Source organism: Acanthisitta chloris, unplaced genomic scaffold (assembly GCF_000695815.1).
Source record: "Acanthisitta chloris isolate BGI_N310 unplaced genomic scaffold, ASM69581v1 scaffold7590, whole genome shotgun sequence".
NCBI lineage: Eukaryota > Metazoa > Chordata > Aves > Passeriformes > Acanthisittidae > Acanthisitta > Acanthisitta chloris.
This window is the reverse complement of record NW_008651069.1, coordinates 114,372-133,433: the sequence shown is the minus strand read 5'-3', so window position 1 is coordinate 133,433 and position 19,062 is coordinate 114,372. Positions and strand designations below refer to the sequence as shown.

Sequence of the window (19,062 nt, the reverse complement as noted above, 5' to 3'; positions counted from 1 at the left end):
CGGTACTTCCTTAACAGGAAAACCTTGAAAGTTAGTGGCTTAGCAGCTTCTGCTGAAGTTTCTCAAGTTCCAAACCCATATCTAGCCACCTAAAATAAAAGCTTGATTTTCTGGAGAGCCAAAAAGACATGTAAGTGGTGGACTAATGAACCCTTTAAGGTGTGATCAACCATACTTTGCTCATTCCTGATCAGTGTTGGCTAGTATTTTGTATGACCACTCTCTTGAGAAGGTTCTTTTTCCTGTAAATAAATGATCCTCTTTATCTAATGTTAAGGTCAGGAAATCTTTTTCCATGGTGTCTACACCAGATCTTCCTTGTTGCAATACAATGTTTCCTGTCCCAGGCATAGTAACACTAGAGAACACCTTATTTCTCTTCTCTATGAAACATACGCTTACATATTTGAACATTATTCACAGGTGTCTCCTTTGACACTTCTGTTCTAGGCAAAAGAAACCTGTTTTCTTCAATTGAAGACAGTCAGTTTTTATACTTCCAGCTGCTGAGTCTCTTTTCCTCTGGATTTCTACCACTTGATGAACGCAGGTACATCCGAAAGCATTGCCACTTTCAGTTAGACATGGATAGTTAGTGTTAGTTTGAATAGACAATCAGTCATGTCTATGTGTTTCAGATTCTGGCACTGCTGAAATGCACATTGGGTTTATGCTTTAAAATGCTGATAATACTTGGATTCTCAGCACAATTACATGCCCATAAGACAGTATGACATTGCAATTGCTAATGAAATATATATCCTTGCTAGTCTCTGTCTTTAAACTCTGCAATGATGATACATAAAAAACTCAGAATAATATTATCAATATGAAGATAAAGTCTTAAAAGAAGATGTTTCAGTATCAGAACCAATTAATTCAACAGCTGAGCTAATTGAGCTCTATTGAGCTGTTCCTTTCCTCTGTTTGCATTGAAACCTTTACTCCACTTATACATCCAGAATAAATGGATTCAAATCCATGCAGGAGCATGTTGTCCTGAGCTTGTATTTCCTTCTATTCACTTGGAACAGAATGTAATAAACATATTTTCCAAACTGAACTTTAACATAAAACTACATTAATAATGCCAAGTTGAGAGAAGTAAACTGGCTGGCTGTAGTTCAAATATTAGTTACACTGCTCACTTCAAATGAAAGCAATACAAATGCAATCAATGCACACACGTGGGTAAATGACATCAGAACTTCACCAAGTCAATTTTGCCTCTTCTCTGCTCTCCGTGGGGCTTCTGGATAACATATTGAACAAGAGAAAAGTCAAATCTCTGCCCTTGGCTCCAAGGCAATTTTACATAACAACTGAACTTTTAAGCACAGAGAGCAGGAACCCACTATTTCAGAGACTGATTAGTGCCAGCTGGTTCCCCATAGCTTCACAGTTACCACAAACCTCACTAATATTCACTCCAGATAAGATATTTAGGGATCTATTTTGACCTGGCTTTTAGCCAAATAGTTATACAGATGTATCCGTTACAAAAGGAAAATAAAGAAAAAAATGGTGAGCAATACCATCCTCTTTTTCAAAAACAATTATTTTTTTTTAAAAAACCTAGTTCTCCTTCCCATAGCTTCACAGTTACCACAAACCTCACTAATATTCACTCCAGATAAGATATTTAGGGATCTATTTTGACCTGGCTTTTAGCCAAATAGTTATACAGATGTATCCGTTACAAAAGGAAAATAAAGAAAAAAATGGTGAGCAATACCATCCTCTTTTTCAAAAACAATTATTTTTTTTTAAAAAACCTAGTTCTCCTTGGGAAACTGAATACCATCCTCTTTTTCAAAAACAATTTTTTTTTTTTAAAAACCTAGTTCTCCTCGGGAAACTGATGATAAAAAGAATGAGAAATAAATATGTTTAATCTCAAAACTCAACATACCTCTTGAAAACACTGATTCAATGGCAATGAAGGTGACATCAAACCAATATAAAGATAACAGGGAGAAGACCTTCCTTCTTTCCTTGAATGAAATGGGTTAACTTTGTTCAGGTAAGCAACAGTAACGAATCAGAGGAATAACTCCAAACTGGCTTTTTGTTAACACATTTGCGCAACGTTGAAAAATGAGTGGAAGGAAGGAAACCACTGGCTAATACAAGGCTTAAAATCCTACCTAGTAATTGTTATTTCTTTGCCTGCCTGAATATTTAAACAGTGCTCGAATTTGTAACTGCATTTCATCTCAGAAGACTAAGGTCAAGTTTGCTTCTGGGGTCAGGTGGGGAAGACATACCTGGTGTTACTGAGCGTACAACAACTGGCTTTTCACTACCAGCCACAAACCCAAATCCTAGCACAGGATCCCTCCTCATTTCCACTTTCCGAGGGGTTGGAGGGGTTATTTGGCAGCTCTCTATTCGAGGGTCTTCAAATGTGGCTGATTGTGTCATGTGACTGTGAAAAAAAAAAAGATGGAAAAAGGAAAAAAATCATTAAAACATGATTTTGTGGTATACTTGAGCCAAGCAATTTGTGCAACGATATGAGATGAATACCTGAAATGTTCTCACTATAGGAACTGAAACATCAACTTAGTAATTTTGTATTGGATTTTCTTATACATAAAGTAATAATGCTACTGGCAGGTCTCAAATACTAATCAATAGTATCAGCCTATAAAGAGGCATCTCTTTGACAACACACATTTAATCATATCCCATATATGAAAGAAAAATAACCCTACAATAAAGACTTTGTCATCTGTACTTGAATTTTTCATCCTTCATTTTTTGGAAGGGAAAAATAATAGAGTGACCTACTCATAACATAAAGCATAACAATTAGAGTCTGTCAGCCTTTTTTAAGAGAGGACATACATTTAAATTTGGTTTTCTAAAACATTAAGCAAGTTTCTGAGCTGAGTCCTCTCAAACAGACTATATAAGGTACAGTATTTTTACAGGTAACAGTATTTTTTTGCTACTTGGGTAAAATCTTCAGAGTCACTCCAAACTGTTCCAGGGCACAAACAAACAAATAAAAAAGATATTAAGAAAATATATTTATCTGGAATTACTAAAATACTTTGCTTTCCTCTTACAGTGTTATGACAAAACTTATTTATTGTACCTAGAAGAAAAATTCTTATGGCTGGAGGGAAAGATCTTGATTTTTCAAGCAGAAAATAAAAAGGATGAAAACTATCCAACATTGCATAGCCATGAAAGAGGCAATGGTTTAAAAGCATAGAGATCCTAAATTAACATTAATGTGGCTGATGCTGTATGCAGTCAGAATGAAAACATACTTTGCATTTTCACCCAGTGTCTGGAGGTCCCCAGTTAACAATTCCCAGTGCCAACTAGACAGACTGACAAACACACTCCAGTGTCATAACCTTCCAAAGGCCATTAATGGAACTCATGTGCTTCAGGAATCCTAGCCACCACTGCAGGCAGTAGGCAACACATGGTCAGCATAGCATGAAGAAAGACTACAGCTCGTGGAATCAAGTTATTGCAGTCTTGACAGAGCTCAGACAGCATTTATCTAAAGCTGCCTGGCCAGGAGTTAACTCTCCTACTCTTCAAGAGACTGTAAAAATGCAAGTGCTGAACTACCTCTAGCTCCTGGTGGATAAATGCAGTAGACAAACAGAACCACATCCCACCCTCATCTCCAGAGAGGGCACAGGCTCTGAGAAAGGTAATGACCAGGTGTCCAACCTAAAACCACCACAATGCACATTGGAGGAAGAGAGCCCTACAGCAGTAGGCAGTACCATCAGTTTGAAAGTTGGTCACCTGATAATAAATTAACAATATGAAACCCAAGTAATTTTCCAATATCTTTGATAATTTTACACATAACATGTTATAACATGAGAGTTAAGGAACACACCATACAGCCTGTATTGTTGCTCTCACCTCCTGTCCCTTTTTCATCTGCAAATAGAATTCCCTGAAGAACTTCAAACAGGCAGTCCATAAGGAGTAAGACATCACTCAGAGCTATGTTTTCAGCATCAATGACATGCAAAAACTCCTCTGATCTTTCCTCAGCACATACACCTTGGGCATGACATCAATGTCCATTCTCTCCATAGTCTGCTTCATTACTGATCCACAGAAGAGCAGCAAAATCTCAGTAAACTCTCAGTGGGAGTCTGTTTCTGTGACTGGATTCTTCTAGGGCTTTTCTTCAAAGAAACTCTCTATCCCTATCACTATATTCAGTCTGCCTAAGAGTAACATGCTACCTTTTTATGCATATGATCAGAGGCAGCAGAAGCAATTTCCTGGCAAAAATAGGAGAGAAAGAGAATATCTCTGTGCTCTCCTAGTATCTGCAAAAGATGAAGTCAGCAAAGAAAACACATTTCTTTTACTAGCTAGAGCATAACATCTGATACTTCATTCTCCTCCTGTTCCACCAATTCTTTCAGTTTATTTTAGATAATTTTCTTTTGTGTTTATTCAACTGATACTTTTATGCAGACTCTTTAGGATACCTATCTTCAAGACCTCACAGTCACCTCCTATCAATAAATTTCTATTTATGTTTGTACTTCTAGGTAGTCAAACATTTTGTCCTTCTAATGGGACTTTTTCTGAGTTGTCACTGGTATTTCGAAAACTATCCATTTCAACTTGTGAACATTGTTTTGGTAGACAATACGAAACTCTGCATTTGTCACCTCTTTTAAATTACAGACTTACTAAACTCTCCACAAAGTTAAAATGCTCTATTTAACTATTTTTTTCTAATAGTCATTTCCATTTTTGTAACTGGGGTACAATAAGCCCAAAGAGAAAGAGTCTTCTCTCTCCAGGGACAAAATGCCATATTTACAAACAACCTGAAAATACTACTGAAGCCTTTGAAAATTACTTTCCTGCCATTGTACGTCCTCTCTCTTCAAGTGGTTGTGTAGTCTGGTTTGAAAACTAAATCATGACAAAAAGAAATCCAAAACACCCCTGAAAAAACCCACCAACAGCTGCACTTCAGATAACAAATTCTAAGAGCAGACACAGAGATTTGCTCAAAAGAGCAGCCCTACTACTGGATGCCTTGCTCCAGTCCTTGCATCAGCTGGGACTGAGAATTTGCAGCAGCTCAGCATCAGTTATTCAAAGCCTACGCAGGAGGATCAACGAAGAACAGTCCATCATGATTCTGAGTGGCACAGCAGGTGCTATTGACTTTTAAGGTTATCCACCTTGAAATACACCAACTAAAAAGACTCTGCAGCTCACACTTCCACAGCTTGTTGCATCAGATATTCTTGTGTCATTCAATACGTTGGAAGTAATTTTCAGGAGAGCAGCAAGACATATGAATATGATCCCAGAAGAAATCAGATGAATACTCAAAGCTTTGTGTGATGGTACATTGACAAACTTGCTTCCTCCTGTGGCTAGTTCTTTATTGAGACGCTGGTTGTAGTATCACAGTTCAAGACTAATTTGAATTTTGCATTAATTGGAGGCATTTGATCTCCATCTCAGCCACGGAAAATACTGACTTCTGCAGAATAACTATGCTAAGAGTTCTAAACCAGAATCTAACAAATCTGGACTTGAAATAGCCATTTTGGGGAACCCTACAGAGAGCATCACTTACACTGTGAAACATCTTATAAGAATAACTCCAACACTGCAAGCCTCCCATTTGCTTCAAACAGAGCAAAAAATGCGGGTACTGTGCTTAGACCATACCTAAAAATTTACTCTTCTGAAGGAAAAATGGAAGCAAAGTAAGAAGCCCAAGATTTAAAGTATGAACTGTTCTTTCCACATATACACATGCAAGCTGCCCTTAGATTGCCTTTTCAAAGAGAGATACCTATTTCCTGCCATTTTCAATGGCTGAGATGAGTCCCTGCTTTACAAAAGGCTATCTTCTCTGATGCACTCACATTGTGAGCAGTAGCAGATAGCTGCCATTCTTCAGGAGAGCAATTCTTTGAGAATTTCTTGAACAGAGATATTATATACCAGACTCTTGCAAGAGATAAACTACCAGCTATGGAAAATCATAGCAGAAGTGTAATTCCAAGCATTTACTCTCAAAAACTCTCTGAGGCAACTGCTCTACTCAAAGGAGAAGGTAATGGAGGAAATGAGAGAGAAGGTATCTAAGTGTGCATGCACCAACACACAGAGTGGAATGGAGTCATTGCTGGGTGACATAAAATTCATGTCTACAGTGGTCTACAGTGAGCAAAGGAGGAAGAAATTAGGAAAGAAAAACACCTTGGGGCACACTGATCAGCTGCCAGATGGCAGCCAGCACATGCAAACACAACTCTGCTGCCCAGGACTTTCTGAGGAGCCTAATGTAATGTTCATACCCAAACTCATGCTTGGTATAGTCAGAGCTGTGGTATAATGTCAGCACTTTGAATCTTCACATCACTAGCTTCAGAATTATTAACTGCGTAACATTTTCCACATAAATCTTCTTATCATTTTTCTCATTCAAATTACAGGCCAAATAACCCAAGGAATATCTAAACCAAGACTGCAATTGGCAGCTTGATTTAATAATGCATACTAGTAATTAAAAGGAAAGTATATGAGCACAATGCTTTTGCAACCTTTGGATTTCGACATGTCAGTCCCTGACACATAGGGATTAGTGGGCTAAATCTGAGAGTTTTGTCTATGGCAGCTAGGAAAGCTTCTCCTCAGCAGGCTGAAATTTCTCATGCAGGAGTCTGCACTTCCCTGGGAAAAATGCTTAGTGCTTTAACTCTTCTAAGAAACTGAAAACTATGGCATGAAACCAGCAATCCTGCTTATGATAAATATTATTTTGGAAATATGTAACAAAGGCACCCAAACAACTTCAGCTCCATTCTTTAAAGACATCGCAAAACAGAGCAGAAAAAGTGATACCTCAAGCTGAGTTGAATACAGCTGTACACCCACAAACTCTAAACCAACAGTAATCAAATGACTGTAGCACCATATTGTGACAGAGTGGAGACAGGCTGCATTTTGGTGTTTCATTTCATATTCCTCTGTGACAGTTTCCTTCAATTACTTCCCAGGTTAACATCAATTCTCAATTTTGAGGGGTTTAATCCTTAGCTTTTAAACAGATTGATTTACCTACAAAATAGCCTGTGCTTTGACTTGAGACACAGCAGGTGTAATCCTGGTCAATGAAGGAGAAGAGTCTGTGGAAATGTCAAACCAATCATGGGCTGATGAGCGGAAGTGGCTGAGGAGGATGGAGATAAGGACTTTTTTATCAGTGGTTTAATTCAGAAATACCAAAACCACTTCAAATTGTTGAGCACTATTAAAATCCTGTCTCATTAATTTGGAGGAGGTGGATGATCTGCTTTGTTGATTGCAGATGTGATTTTCAACAAGACCTATGCAACTTAAGAACACTGAACAAACCTTTATTTACAATTGTCCATCTGAATCCTGGAGACCACAAGCCTCTGCCCATCCTGCCCCAAAACTACATCTTGGTTCATACTCTATTCAGAGTCTTGGGTTGTGTCCTCAGAATTTCCTGGAAGTTGCAAAAGCTATTGCATAAACACAAGGAATCAAATTTGTTTATCATTCAATGACTCTTGTTCAGGAATTAGCACTAAGCAAAATGGCTTGAGACCTCAGACAATATTATGGAAACTGATAATAACATGAGGATATTTTATATTTTTCTCCTGATAATCGGGGAAGACTACCAAAATAACAATGACAGTTAACAGGGAACTGTCATAGGTGAGAATAAATATGAAAACTCTCCAGAATCTTCACTTATTTGTCTTAACTAGTAGCTAAATATGAAAAATAATTTCCTTCCTTCCTGGCACTTCTCAGTGTACCCCAAGTTAATTTATTTTCTCCAAGAAATCCATCAAGAATTATTAAGAACTAGGACACAAGTGTCAAAATCATGCGTCAGCTGTATCTGCTTTCTACTTCAAAATGATATTTCAAGGAAAAAAGTGCCCAAGTAGTTATTATACTGCTAACTAGAACTGCTGCTCCTACAGAGAATCTGGTGGCTTGACAAACTCTTTTTTGATCCATTTTGCAAGAAACCAGAGAGTTGCTCACAGCTCCAGAAATCTTTTTAGACATATTCAACAGACAAAAGTTTTATTTTCAGCAGTTCAAAAAGGAGTCAAATTTTCACACTTCAAGAACACATTCCTTACTTTTTCACTGTTTGCATGCAGGTGTGTATACTGAGAACTCAGTAACAGAGGCACAAAATACAACTGGGAAGACTTATTAGATTTCTTATTTTCTTTCTTTCTAGGACTACTTTTCTGCCCCGGTGTCAATTCTATTTTTTATAAGCATCTTCAACAGTTAAATCCTCCAAAGTCAGGTCATTTTATAACACCCTAGAAAATGTTTGGCATATGCCATCTGGACGAACATATGGTAAAAATGTAATTAGAAAGAAAAAGGTTTGCTGGTTTCAGAAGAAGCTGGTGACAGCTTTTTCGATAAAATTGGATGCAGGGAAATCTGACACATAAAAAATTTCAAAATCCACTCTTCCACTGTTAAGCATGATGTGCAATCTAAAGCAAGGCAAAGTGAAGCAAAATTGCAGTGAATAAAACTGATATGAATACAAATTTAGAGGGCTAAAAAGGTTTATGCTCAGCTTCAGGCAGGCACTGGGAAAAATACACTGAAAACATAGTTTGCCATGACAATTAGCAAGTCTCCTGTTATTACATGTGTAATATGTGAATGCTTCTGCATTTTGACTGTACTATATATGAATGTTATATATTGGGAAGAAAACAAAGTTCTATACTGGAATCCCACAAAGACAGGGGAAAAACCCTCATGCTCCAACTGCAGACTAGCAGTTTGTTTTGAGTTTTCTATCTACAGACTGCCAGAGAGGTTGTCTTTTCTTTTTCTTCTCTCAGGATGGCTACAAGCATTTCAAGAGCTCTGTTCATGACGAACGTTAGATTTCCTACCACCTGTATTGGGATGGGACTTTTCAGGCACCAGTGAAATAGCAGAAATTGCATAGAAACACCTCACTGAAAATTGGTGAAGAGAGGACTGCAGATGATGGGAAGGAGAGAAAGGAAGGGAGCCTGCAGAGAGGAGCCATTGCTACTGTAAGATGAGTTACAGAACCAAAAACTGGGAAATAAGGAAAATAGAGTTTTCAAGAAGCAAAAACATCATACAAAAAAAATCACAAAGGAGAACTGCTCCCGAAGGAAGAAAATAGGAGCTCCAGCAACACTGACCACCTGAAAGCTGGAACTGCCTCCTTGTAAGCAGAGCATGATGCCAGCCTCTGCCTGACTTGGTGCCCAAAACACACAGACAGCAAGGGTGTGCCAATTTATGTCTAAATTGCAGCCATGCACACGTGCTACATACTGCAGGCTCACAGCCCACCTCAATGCACAATTATGCTGCTATGCACTGTGCTGAATGGCACTTCTGTACTCAGTTTTTGTCCCAGCAATCTTTTCCCACCTGAGTGACACCAGCTTCAGCAAAAATACTCTTGGTTTCAAAGCCTGGAAGTGAAGGAGATTTGGGGGCCCACTCCGTAGGCTTGAGTAGGTTTTCATAACCAAGGCAATCTCACAGATTATTTGTATGCACTAGTCTGCATGGACAAAACTACGGATGAAGAGTGAACTGCCTCCTACAAGCAATTCCTGGGTAAGCCTTGGGCTGGGGCTGTGCAGACACAGAGTAAGCCAACTGTGAGAGGGAGCAAGACAGCAGAAATTGCCAAGGGCTAACAATAGCTGTTTTCCCCACCAACTGGACCTTGCCTTATCCTGGAACAGAGATTTAGGACCCCACGAAGTCACTGGCATTTCCTTCTGGAAGAAACCTTTCCCCAGGTCAGCTCTTGCATATGCAGCATGGGCTGGTGGTACAGCACAGGGAGGTAGTGTGTCTGGCCACCTGCCTGGCCCAGGTCTTTTGAGAAGAAAATCGTGTGAGAAGTTTTTGTTAGAAATTAGAATTACTGGATTTCCTCCAGGGCAGGAATTTCTTACACTTATGGGGTTAGGATCTGAAGTACACCTTGTTTTTTATCTCACAAAAAGCATTTTTCTTTATGTGATCTGCACAGCTCCATGTAGGATAGCAAACTACTCTGAGGCCGTTAAAGATGAGCTGAAATGTATCTTTTCATTATCTTCTGCACATGCATCAATAAACCCAGTTGTAACTACAGACACCAGAAACAGGAAAAAAAGAAAAAGATTCACTGAACTGCAAATACACAATAAATCCATTTGGGCTGAAAGCATCCCCTGGAAAACAGAATGAACAATTCCTATTCATCCTGCTTTAGAGAGGTTTCATGCTAACCCCATCAACAGCAATCTGTCAGCTCCTGCCTGGCCCAGGTCTGCAGCAAAAAGCACAGACCTATGCTGAGGGCCACCAGCATCTCTCCTCCAGTGAGGAAAAGGAGCTGCCATCTCCAACTCAACATGTACAATTTGTCCAACTGAAATGTTATAAAAAGAACGAGGGAGGAGAAACACCATGGAAATAGCTTTTAAGGTGCTGATTAGATTAGGAAAGCTCCTGACTAAAAAAATCTGTTCTGGTGCAATGCTGGAGGCTTGCTCCGACATGCACATGTCACTCTCTGTAAACACTAAGTGTGGGTAACTGGATAACATGGTAAGAAGACAAAATCCAGATTTAATGTGCCCATTGGTACAGCTGGGCATGAACAAACAGCTGAAATATGAAAGCTTCAGAAGCTCTGTACCTGCCTAACTCCTGGGAACTCAGTACAGTTAGGAGCATATGGAGATAAGTAGTTACAGCAGAAGTAAACCCCATTTGTTTCTCCTTTGAACTTAATCTTCCTCATTCCTTCAGTAACTGAATGGATGAGCAGGTCACAGAAAGGGCTCTGAATTACCTACCATTTCCTTCCTTTTCAGTTTACACTGGATGGCTCCTGAATCAAAGCCAGCCCTTCTGGTGATACCACATCAGCCCAGCATTTCACCTATTGCCACTTCGGCAAAGCACAGCCTTACTCAGGCAGAAACTGAATATCAGCTGGAAGCAGCAAATCAGATGAAATAGCATCATGTGGGTTAGTAGATACACAGTGGGTACTCAATACTGCAGCTGCTTAGTTTATCCACAATCATGCACTTAAAGATTCAGGGATAGAAACTACCACATCATTCTGGTGGGTACAGCTCTGTACTCAAGAGTAGGTTGGAGAGTTGACTTCAGCAAAGAGCAACATAGCAACCCAGTTAGAATGGTGAGTTCTCTGAGTTCAGGGTCACACAGAGCAGTCTGTACTTCAGTACAATAAGCTGTCTCCAGTGTCCCATGAGTTCTCTTCACTGGAAATTTGAGCACAGGAAACCTTAGAAATTTGCCTTTATAAATATGTCCAAGTTCTGCACTGATTCAATGAATGCAAGGAAAAGTTTTTCACTTTTCAGCTACTGGATGGAAGTGAGCTTATGTAAAGTGGAAGGGGTCTACAAGCAACCAAGGTATATAGAATGAATTTAAAAGACTTTCATAATAACTCACAGAAGCCCCAAAATCAAGCCTTCAAGTTCTGTAACTAAGTCTTCACAGTCAGTCTTCAAAGCAAATCTTCTAATTCTGTAACAACTCTGGAGAAGGCCTTCAGGACAGAGAGGAAACAGAGAAACCAACTCTTTATTTCCCCTTTCTTTTAACAAATAAATTAAAGAGGATTACTCTTCTTGACTCCTGATTTGAGAGCATGCCATTATGACTCCTCAGCAAATGCAAGATGAGAAAGAGAACTAACTAAATTGAAATAATCTAGAATGACAGATTGCACTGATGAGAGGTGAGGCTGCCAGATAAAGCTGTCATGCAAAAATTAAGCATAAGATATTGAAAGGAGAAAAAAAATCAGGTGCATTTGATCTCTGTTTTTTTTCTGATAGATTATTTGCTATACTTCAGCATGACATGGCTGAGTGAATATTCTGGGCTTACTTTTTCTTTCCAGAGTAAGTTGCTCACCTTTCTAAGTGAAAGCATTTCTAGCAACCACAGGATATTTTACATACCTTAAAAATAGGGGTGCTGTGGATCACATTGCAGCTTCATTATATCCAAGAAGCTTTGGCTAAAGCCTGTGGGTAATTTCTATTTACCTACATATGAAAAAAAGCCCAACTATTAACCCATTACGTTTGACAGTGTCTATATAAAATAGTATTAAAGACAGTAGGCATGATAATGATGTACAAGAATCATTACCTCCTTGCATTCATAACTGCAATCAAGCTTCCTTAAGAGGTGAAGGAACAAAATGACAATATTCAGCATTTCAAAACCACACCTTGGGGTTAAACTGGACTGAGAGCTGCTCTGGGAAGCCTATTCAGATAGAACCCCCCTACTTCCAGGTAAAGAAAAAGGCCAAACACAAGTGTCATTTATAGTAACCTTGAGACACAAAAAAGTGTTATGAAGGAAGTTACAGCCAGGCTGATCAGCCCATCAAATCTCCCTATTAATCTCGAGAAGTCCCAATTCACTGTAAACAGACAAGCAAGTAAACTAACTTCACTAGAGTAGCAGTTCAGATGCTGTGGAATGAAGGTCATGGGTTTTAGTGAAACACTCTGATTTCAGATCCTAAGAAAGTGAAAGAAAATGCTATGTTAGGGTCTTGAAAAAGAGACCCTAACATAGACCCCCCTAAGAGAGTCTTGAAAAAGAGAAGGGTGCATATCCAGTGAGGGTGGGATGCTTTGGCCCAGGCAGTGCCTGAGTCAATACAACAGAATAACATACACTGATCACAAAATCCTACACACAGATTTATTTAGGAATTTATTGAGCAAGTTAATGATCAGCAATTCCTAAATCCAACTTTAGGAATATTAATATATCAGATATCTACAAGATTATTGACGAATTTTAAGATAAATCCCAGAATCCCAGAATGGTTTGGGTTGGGATGGACCTTAAAGATCATCTAGCTACAATCCCCCCCTACCACAGGGGGTTGCTCAAAGCATGAACAGGTTGCTCAAAGTCCTATCTAACCTGGCCTTGAACACTTACAGGGATGGAGCACCCGTGACTTCTCTGGGCAACCTCTTACTGTGCCTCACCACTCTCTAAGTAAAGAATTTCTTTTTAATGTTTAATCTAAACCTACTCTCCTTCAGGTTAAAACCATTACCCCTTGTCCTGTCACTACATGCCCTTATCAAAAGACCCTCTCCAGCTCTCTTGTAGCCTCCTTTAGGTACTGGAAGGTACTATTAGGTCCTGCCTGGAGTCTCCTCTTCTCCAGGCTTAACAGCTCCAACTCTCTCAGTCTGTCTTTAAAGTAGAGGTGCTCCAGCCCTCTGAGTATCTTCGCAGCTCTCCTCTGGACACATTCCAGCAGGTCCATAATATTTGTTATATAATCTGCCAACATTGTCAACCTTTTTGTTCATTTTAGCAGTTTCTTATAAGAATCATAACTTAACATGAAGTTCCTGTGAAGTTTAAGATTGTGCTCTTTTCCCACAGAGAAAAACAAGCCTTTACAACTTCTGAAATAAAACAAAATAGAATAGCAGTGAACTGTGTAACCCTTCTCTACACAGTGACAGTCACAGACCAGTGTCTCATCAGCAGAGCAAGATGACAAAAGCAGAGAAGAAAGATACTTGGAGGCATTTTCTCTTTTAATACTGCATGTTGCTCTTCTACTATTGTTCACCTACTACACAATTTATAACTTTTTTAAGAAGAATTTACCATTTTGAGAAAAATTTAACATGACTGAATTAAGGAATAAAATTTCTTTTGCAATACATGCAGCACATCTTGCTTCATGATTTTATCATTTTTCTTCTGTAAACAGAGTGGAGATTTGCAAGGTTTCTAAATAGATAAATCTAAGTAGGTTTTTAAATTTTGATGAGGCAGAAATAAGAAGATTTTAATACAGAATTTTTGCATTTTAAAAAGAACACATAAAACTCAAGTTTAATTAACATAGCTTTATGGCTGTCACAATCTTATGAAAAATGCAGTCTTTATACATGTAATAAACTCAGCAAAGAGTACAAGACAGTTAAGTAGCATAAATATGATTAACGTCAGAACTTTCTAAAAATTAATTCTACTGATAGATGATTAAGTCTTACAAACTTCACCTTTGAACTCTGACAGACATCTTCAAAACATTTATGAAAAATAACATACAATTCTTCAAGGCCTTGAGAACTCACTTTTCTCTTTAATCCCCACCAAGGGAACCAAAAAAGAGAGAGTTATTGTCACAATCAGCCCCACCAGCTCTGACAGGAGCATACATACAGAGCACAACCTCAGCCTGCATTACTGACATCTGCAACAGCTCCAGTGGTCTAGAAAATCTGCCACTCCTGCATATCAGGAAGAATTTATCATTAACTTCTACATTTATCCTTAACTTTTATCAGACCTAGAGTTTTCCATTAATTCTGAACTATGACAATCTTCACTTTGGAATGCAGAACAATTCTGCAGATGGTTTGCTTTCCAGTTAAGCTACAGACATATCACTCTCTGAAATCTAAAAGCTGGTAAACCCTGCAAAGCTCCATCTCATGAAAAACATAATTAAAGGCCTTCGAAGTTTCAGAACTGAAAAAGTACAAAAAGCATTCTGGAATATTGATATTTTAAAATGAAACACAACACTAGTGCATTTCTGACATTGAATACAGTGCTGAAACAAATACCTTAAAGATGCAGACTTTCAAAAGAACATGTACAATTAAAACAAAATCTTGGTCACATATTTTCAGTCTGCAAACTGTCATCTCTCTTTTTGTACATATACCAGTCAGGTTGACAGAACAGGTCAAACTTGAAGAAAATAAGCCATAACTAACATTCTGAAATATATTAATTTCTTAGTTATTTTCTGAAACTTAAGTAGAAGGATGGATTTGAGCCATTGGCAGTAAATATAGGCTGCTTTAGATTGTTAAGTGTTCATCACCTTATGCTCAGGTTGCTCCAGGGTTCAGGGCAACAAGGAAAGAATGCTATTTCACAGTCATACAAAAGCAAGGCTTTTTCATTCCTTACTAAAAAAACAACATTGCAGAACCAAAACAACTGCTGAACTACACACTTGTTTAAATATCATTTGTGACATGATCTGGTTACATAGCAGTAGCTAAATTTAGGCCAGTACTATCCCCCATTAAGCTGTAGTCTCTACCATCTGGATAAATCAATTTTATAGGAAACACTGCAGTGACGAAGTCCCCAGTTTACTACGTAAATTACTACCACCACATAGGGCATTCTATAACAATGTTTCTCTAGTTAGATAACACTTCCTGGCCCAAAGCACTTTAATTTTCACAGAGCATTGCTGAACCATAGTGGCCTTTAAAACACATGGCGTAATTTAAACTGCATGGTATGGCACATGGGAAGAAATTAAAAAAAGAAGAAGAGGGAAATCTCTACCTAATTATATCAGTTAAACCCTCAACTCTTTAGAAAATATACTGTGGCCTCATTTTAGTGTCCACACAAAGCATACTGAACTTTGGATTTAAATGTCTGCTATAAAAGTAAATGTAAAGAGCATTTCCACCAAGGAATGAAAAGCCAAGCCAAATGGTCTGACTTTGGTCTGAGCCTACTGCTCCAGAGGGACCAGAGGCCTCTGTTGTCATTTACACAGCACATAAACTGGTGTCAGAGTAGCCATTAGGCACTTTGGCTGAAACAGAAGTCAGGCCCTTGGTATTTCCAAGCAGCTGTTTGAATCACACTTGATTGGTTGAATGGGGCCTTGAGCAACCTGGTTGAGTGGGAGGGGTCCCTACCCAGGGCAGGGGGTTGGAACTAGATGATCTCTAAGGTCCATTCCAACCCCTTAATACACTATGAACATAAGGAATGGATGTAGGAAAAGTGTTAACATTTTCAGTCAGGTTCACATCCTTGTAGAACATGGTTTACAATTTGGTCTCAGTTTTGCAAAGAATAAGATCCACAAAAGAATCATCAATTCAGGGAGCATTATGTCTGACCGTTATAGTGTCGCTATAAGTGAAACAGTGGGAACAAAATAATGTGTTTTAGAAGAAGGCTTATTTAAGCTTCTGCACTCACATTCTGTGGAGTTGTGTAGCTTGTTCTATTGGGAGCTGTAGGACCTGTATTTCTACCTCCTGATATGGTCTGATTCAAATACATAAAGCTTTTTTAAAAAACAACAACCAACCAAAACACAAACCAGACAAAACCAGAAAATATTCCACAATAAATCTTTCTGCTACACTTCTTCAGTGAAATTTCTCCTGCTCTCCTAGGAGAGGACAGGAAAGGTAAACCACTTTTAAAATAAATCTGAAGTTTTTCTCTTTAAAATATAGGTAGATGCCTGGCAACAATTCAGAGTACCCAGGTGTGAAAGAAGAATTACATCCTCATAAGAAGGTGATACACTATCACCATCATGGAGGGGAAAAAACAATAGCCAAAACCAAGAACCAACTAAATCCCAGATCACATATACAGCCTTTGAAGAGTGAAGATGGAAGAGGAATAAACCAGCTCAAGGAACATGAGCACACCAAGTCTGGAGTGACTTTTTTCACAGTTAAACCACGCAACAGAAGGAGGGCTGGTAATGAAATCAGAGGAGAAGCCACTCATCAGCAAACCTCTCTATTCTTCCTAATTGTGTATAGTGTGGGATTAGTGTCGCTACTGCCAAGACAAAATTCACAATTCTGAATTACTGGGAACACTCCACATTATACCTGTGACATTACAGACTCTCAGTGCAGGAAGAATTACAAGAAAAACTTTCTAGAAGCCTCCATAACTTCCTTCCAGCCCCCTCCCAGAGACTGATACAAAAACAATTTGCTCTTCTCCTACCAGGATGCTTTCTTGCAGCTTAGTGCAAACATCAATCAACATTTAATTCCTTTCTGAATCCACTGGCAGCCTGACTTATAGTAACACCTAAGTAAAACTCAACCCAGGCAAGCCAAAGGCGGTCTTTGTGGGAAGCAGAAAAACATTGGGAAGCCTTGGCAACCATTATTATCTCACCATCCATCAAACACTGCACTGCTATTCTCAGTGTACTCAATCAATCTGCATTCCCTGTACTTCAGGCCACTCTGAAAGGACATTTCCTACTAAACTGTAGGTGAAGCAGTGTAGGTTCACAGTAATGGGATTAAAATAACGTCTAACTTTAGAGGATTCTAATTACTCCAGCACAAGCAAGTCCAGTTCCAGCCATTTTGTACAGATCACAGTGTATGGCCACTGGCATTTCTTTTCTCACAGGTACAATGACTACATGGCTTGGAAAATATTCTGCAGGAGAGCCTAGATCCTTGGAGCAAAAGCTGTCAGTAATCCAACCCTGATGCTGTGTACATGTTGCCAGATGTAATAAAATATGATCACAAACTGAATGCTTTCTGCAAGAACAAAACCTGCCCCTTCCTCTTAGATCTCCTCGTAGCTGCAACTAAGAGCAATCAGAAGATTGGATTTTCAATTCCATTTTGCATAGCTCTTGTAAAATTGAGGCTGCAATGCAGCTTCCGTATTGAACAACTGGGCATAAACCTGCATTTTAAGCACTGTTTATGACTGTTAGGGTCAAATCAATCCCTTAGACTGAAACAATATGATACAATCCTCTTGGGAAAATCTGCATATACAGATCCTCCTTAGGAGAAATTTAAATCAGTCATACTGGAAGTATTTCATTCTGTTTCTAAATCATGATTCAAATACTCTTTTAGTGAAAGTCATGGGGTGGAAAAAAAAAGGAAGTTTGGAACAATTAATCCCTTCTATCAGTGGAAGGCTGCTACAATGGTTTGACCAGGCTCCTGGAGTTATAAAATATGGAGTGTTTGGGATTCAGTGCAGACAATTCTCTGCAGCAAAATTAGCTATTCATCTCCATTCTTCTGTATATAAATGAGCAAACAAGTTACAGCCAAAGTGTCTGTCTGCATGGTCTGCTTAGTAATTCTGAATGCAGGACTACCCAGTGCACAGACACCCGGAATTAATGTTGAAAATACCCTGGCAGTCACTTATTACTACTGATAAATATTAAACTGGATGGCAGACTCTACTATAAAAACTGAAACTAAAGAAATGAAGTGGCTGGATTTTGAGCCAGAAAGACATGTCCCTTAAAAGATAAAAAGAGAATTCTTCAGTAGGTATAGATACGTTAATCATTGATCAGATGAAACTTCAAAGAAGACTAGTCTACAAAGCAAAGTGATCCATCATATAAATCTGAATTTGTTAATAAAGCTTATCTTGTATAATTGTTGTATCATATAAATGATGCTGGTAGGTCAAGTACAAAGCAACTTGGGCAGTATTTACTAAATACGGTAAAGTGCTGTCCTACATTCAATATAACTGTATTTTTAAAATATATTTTTACATATTAATAATCTTCTGTAAGTACATTATGCATTTGGATCAGAAGGCAACAAGGTTTGATGCAGTACTTTGTCCTTTCTCATATTGGACTAGCCTCTGAAGGCTCAGCTTTGGTACAAGTGCTAAGCATTGCAGTACACATTTCTGTGCCAAAAAAAATAGAAGTGAAATCATAGACAAAGAATCTGATCTCAGGAAAGAAAATTACCTCCATCCCAAATTATTTACCATTTTAGTGGAATATAGAGAAGACTTATTTCATGGTAACCACAACGGGCATAAATAGCAAATAAAGATTCAACACGCTGCTCTCGCCATCATCTGCTCCATGCAAACTTTCACATTTCTCAATTGTGTCACGATCAGACAAACAGTGGCCCTGTAGGAAGGAATGAACTCATGCTGATGAGCTCAGAGCACCATTCCAATGTTTAAATTCAGCTCTCCAGGAGATGACAAGGCAGACAGCTGTCATGAGGGCTACCTTTGTCAGTTTGAAGGCCTAGGTTTGAAGGCATGCAGAGTTGAGTTTGAACCCATGGTGCATGGTATTCTCCAAGCCTGAGCAGTAAGTCTGGTATGGCAGGGATTTGATGTCCTTGGCTCTAGCAGCAAGCTCTTGGGGTC

At 38.7% G+C, this 19,062-nt stretch overlaps 1 protein-coding gene across 1 annotated transcript in view; it reads right to left on the bottom strand.

Annotated features, from left to right (window-relative positions):
• FRMPD4 (FERM and PDZ domain containing 4) overlaps nucleotides 1-19,062 on the bottom strand; it is a 99,343-nt gene that overhangs the window by 55,699 nt on the left and 24,582 nt on the right. The window contains exon 2 of the mRNA XM_009071528.1: nucleotides 2,268-2,428. Coding sequence (XP_009069776.1) covers nucleotides 2,268-2,428 — 161 coding nt within the window. The remainder of the gene's footprint in view (nucleotides 1-2,267; nucleotides 2,429-19,062) is intronic.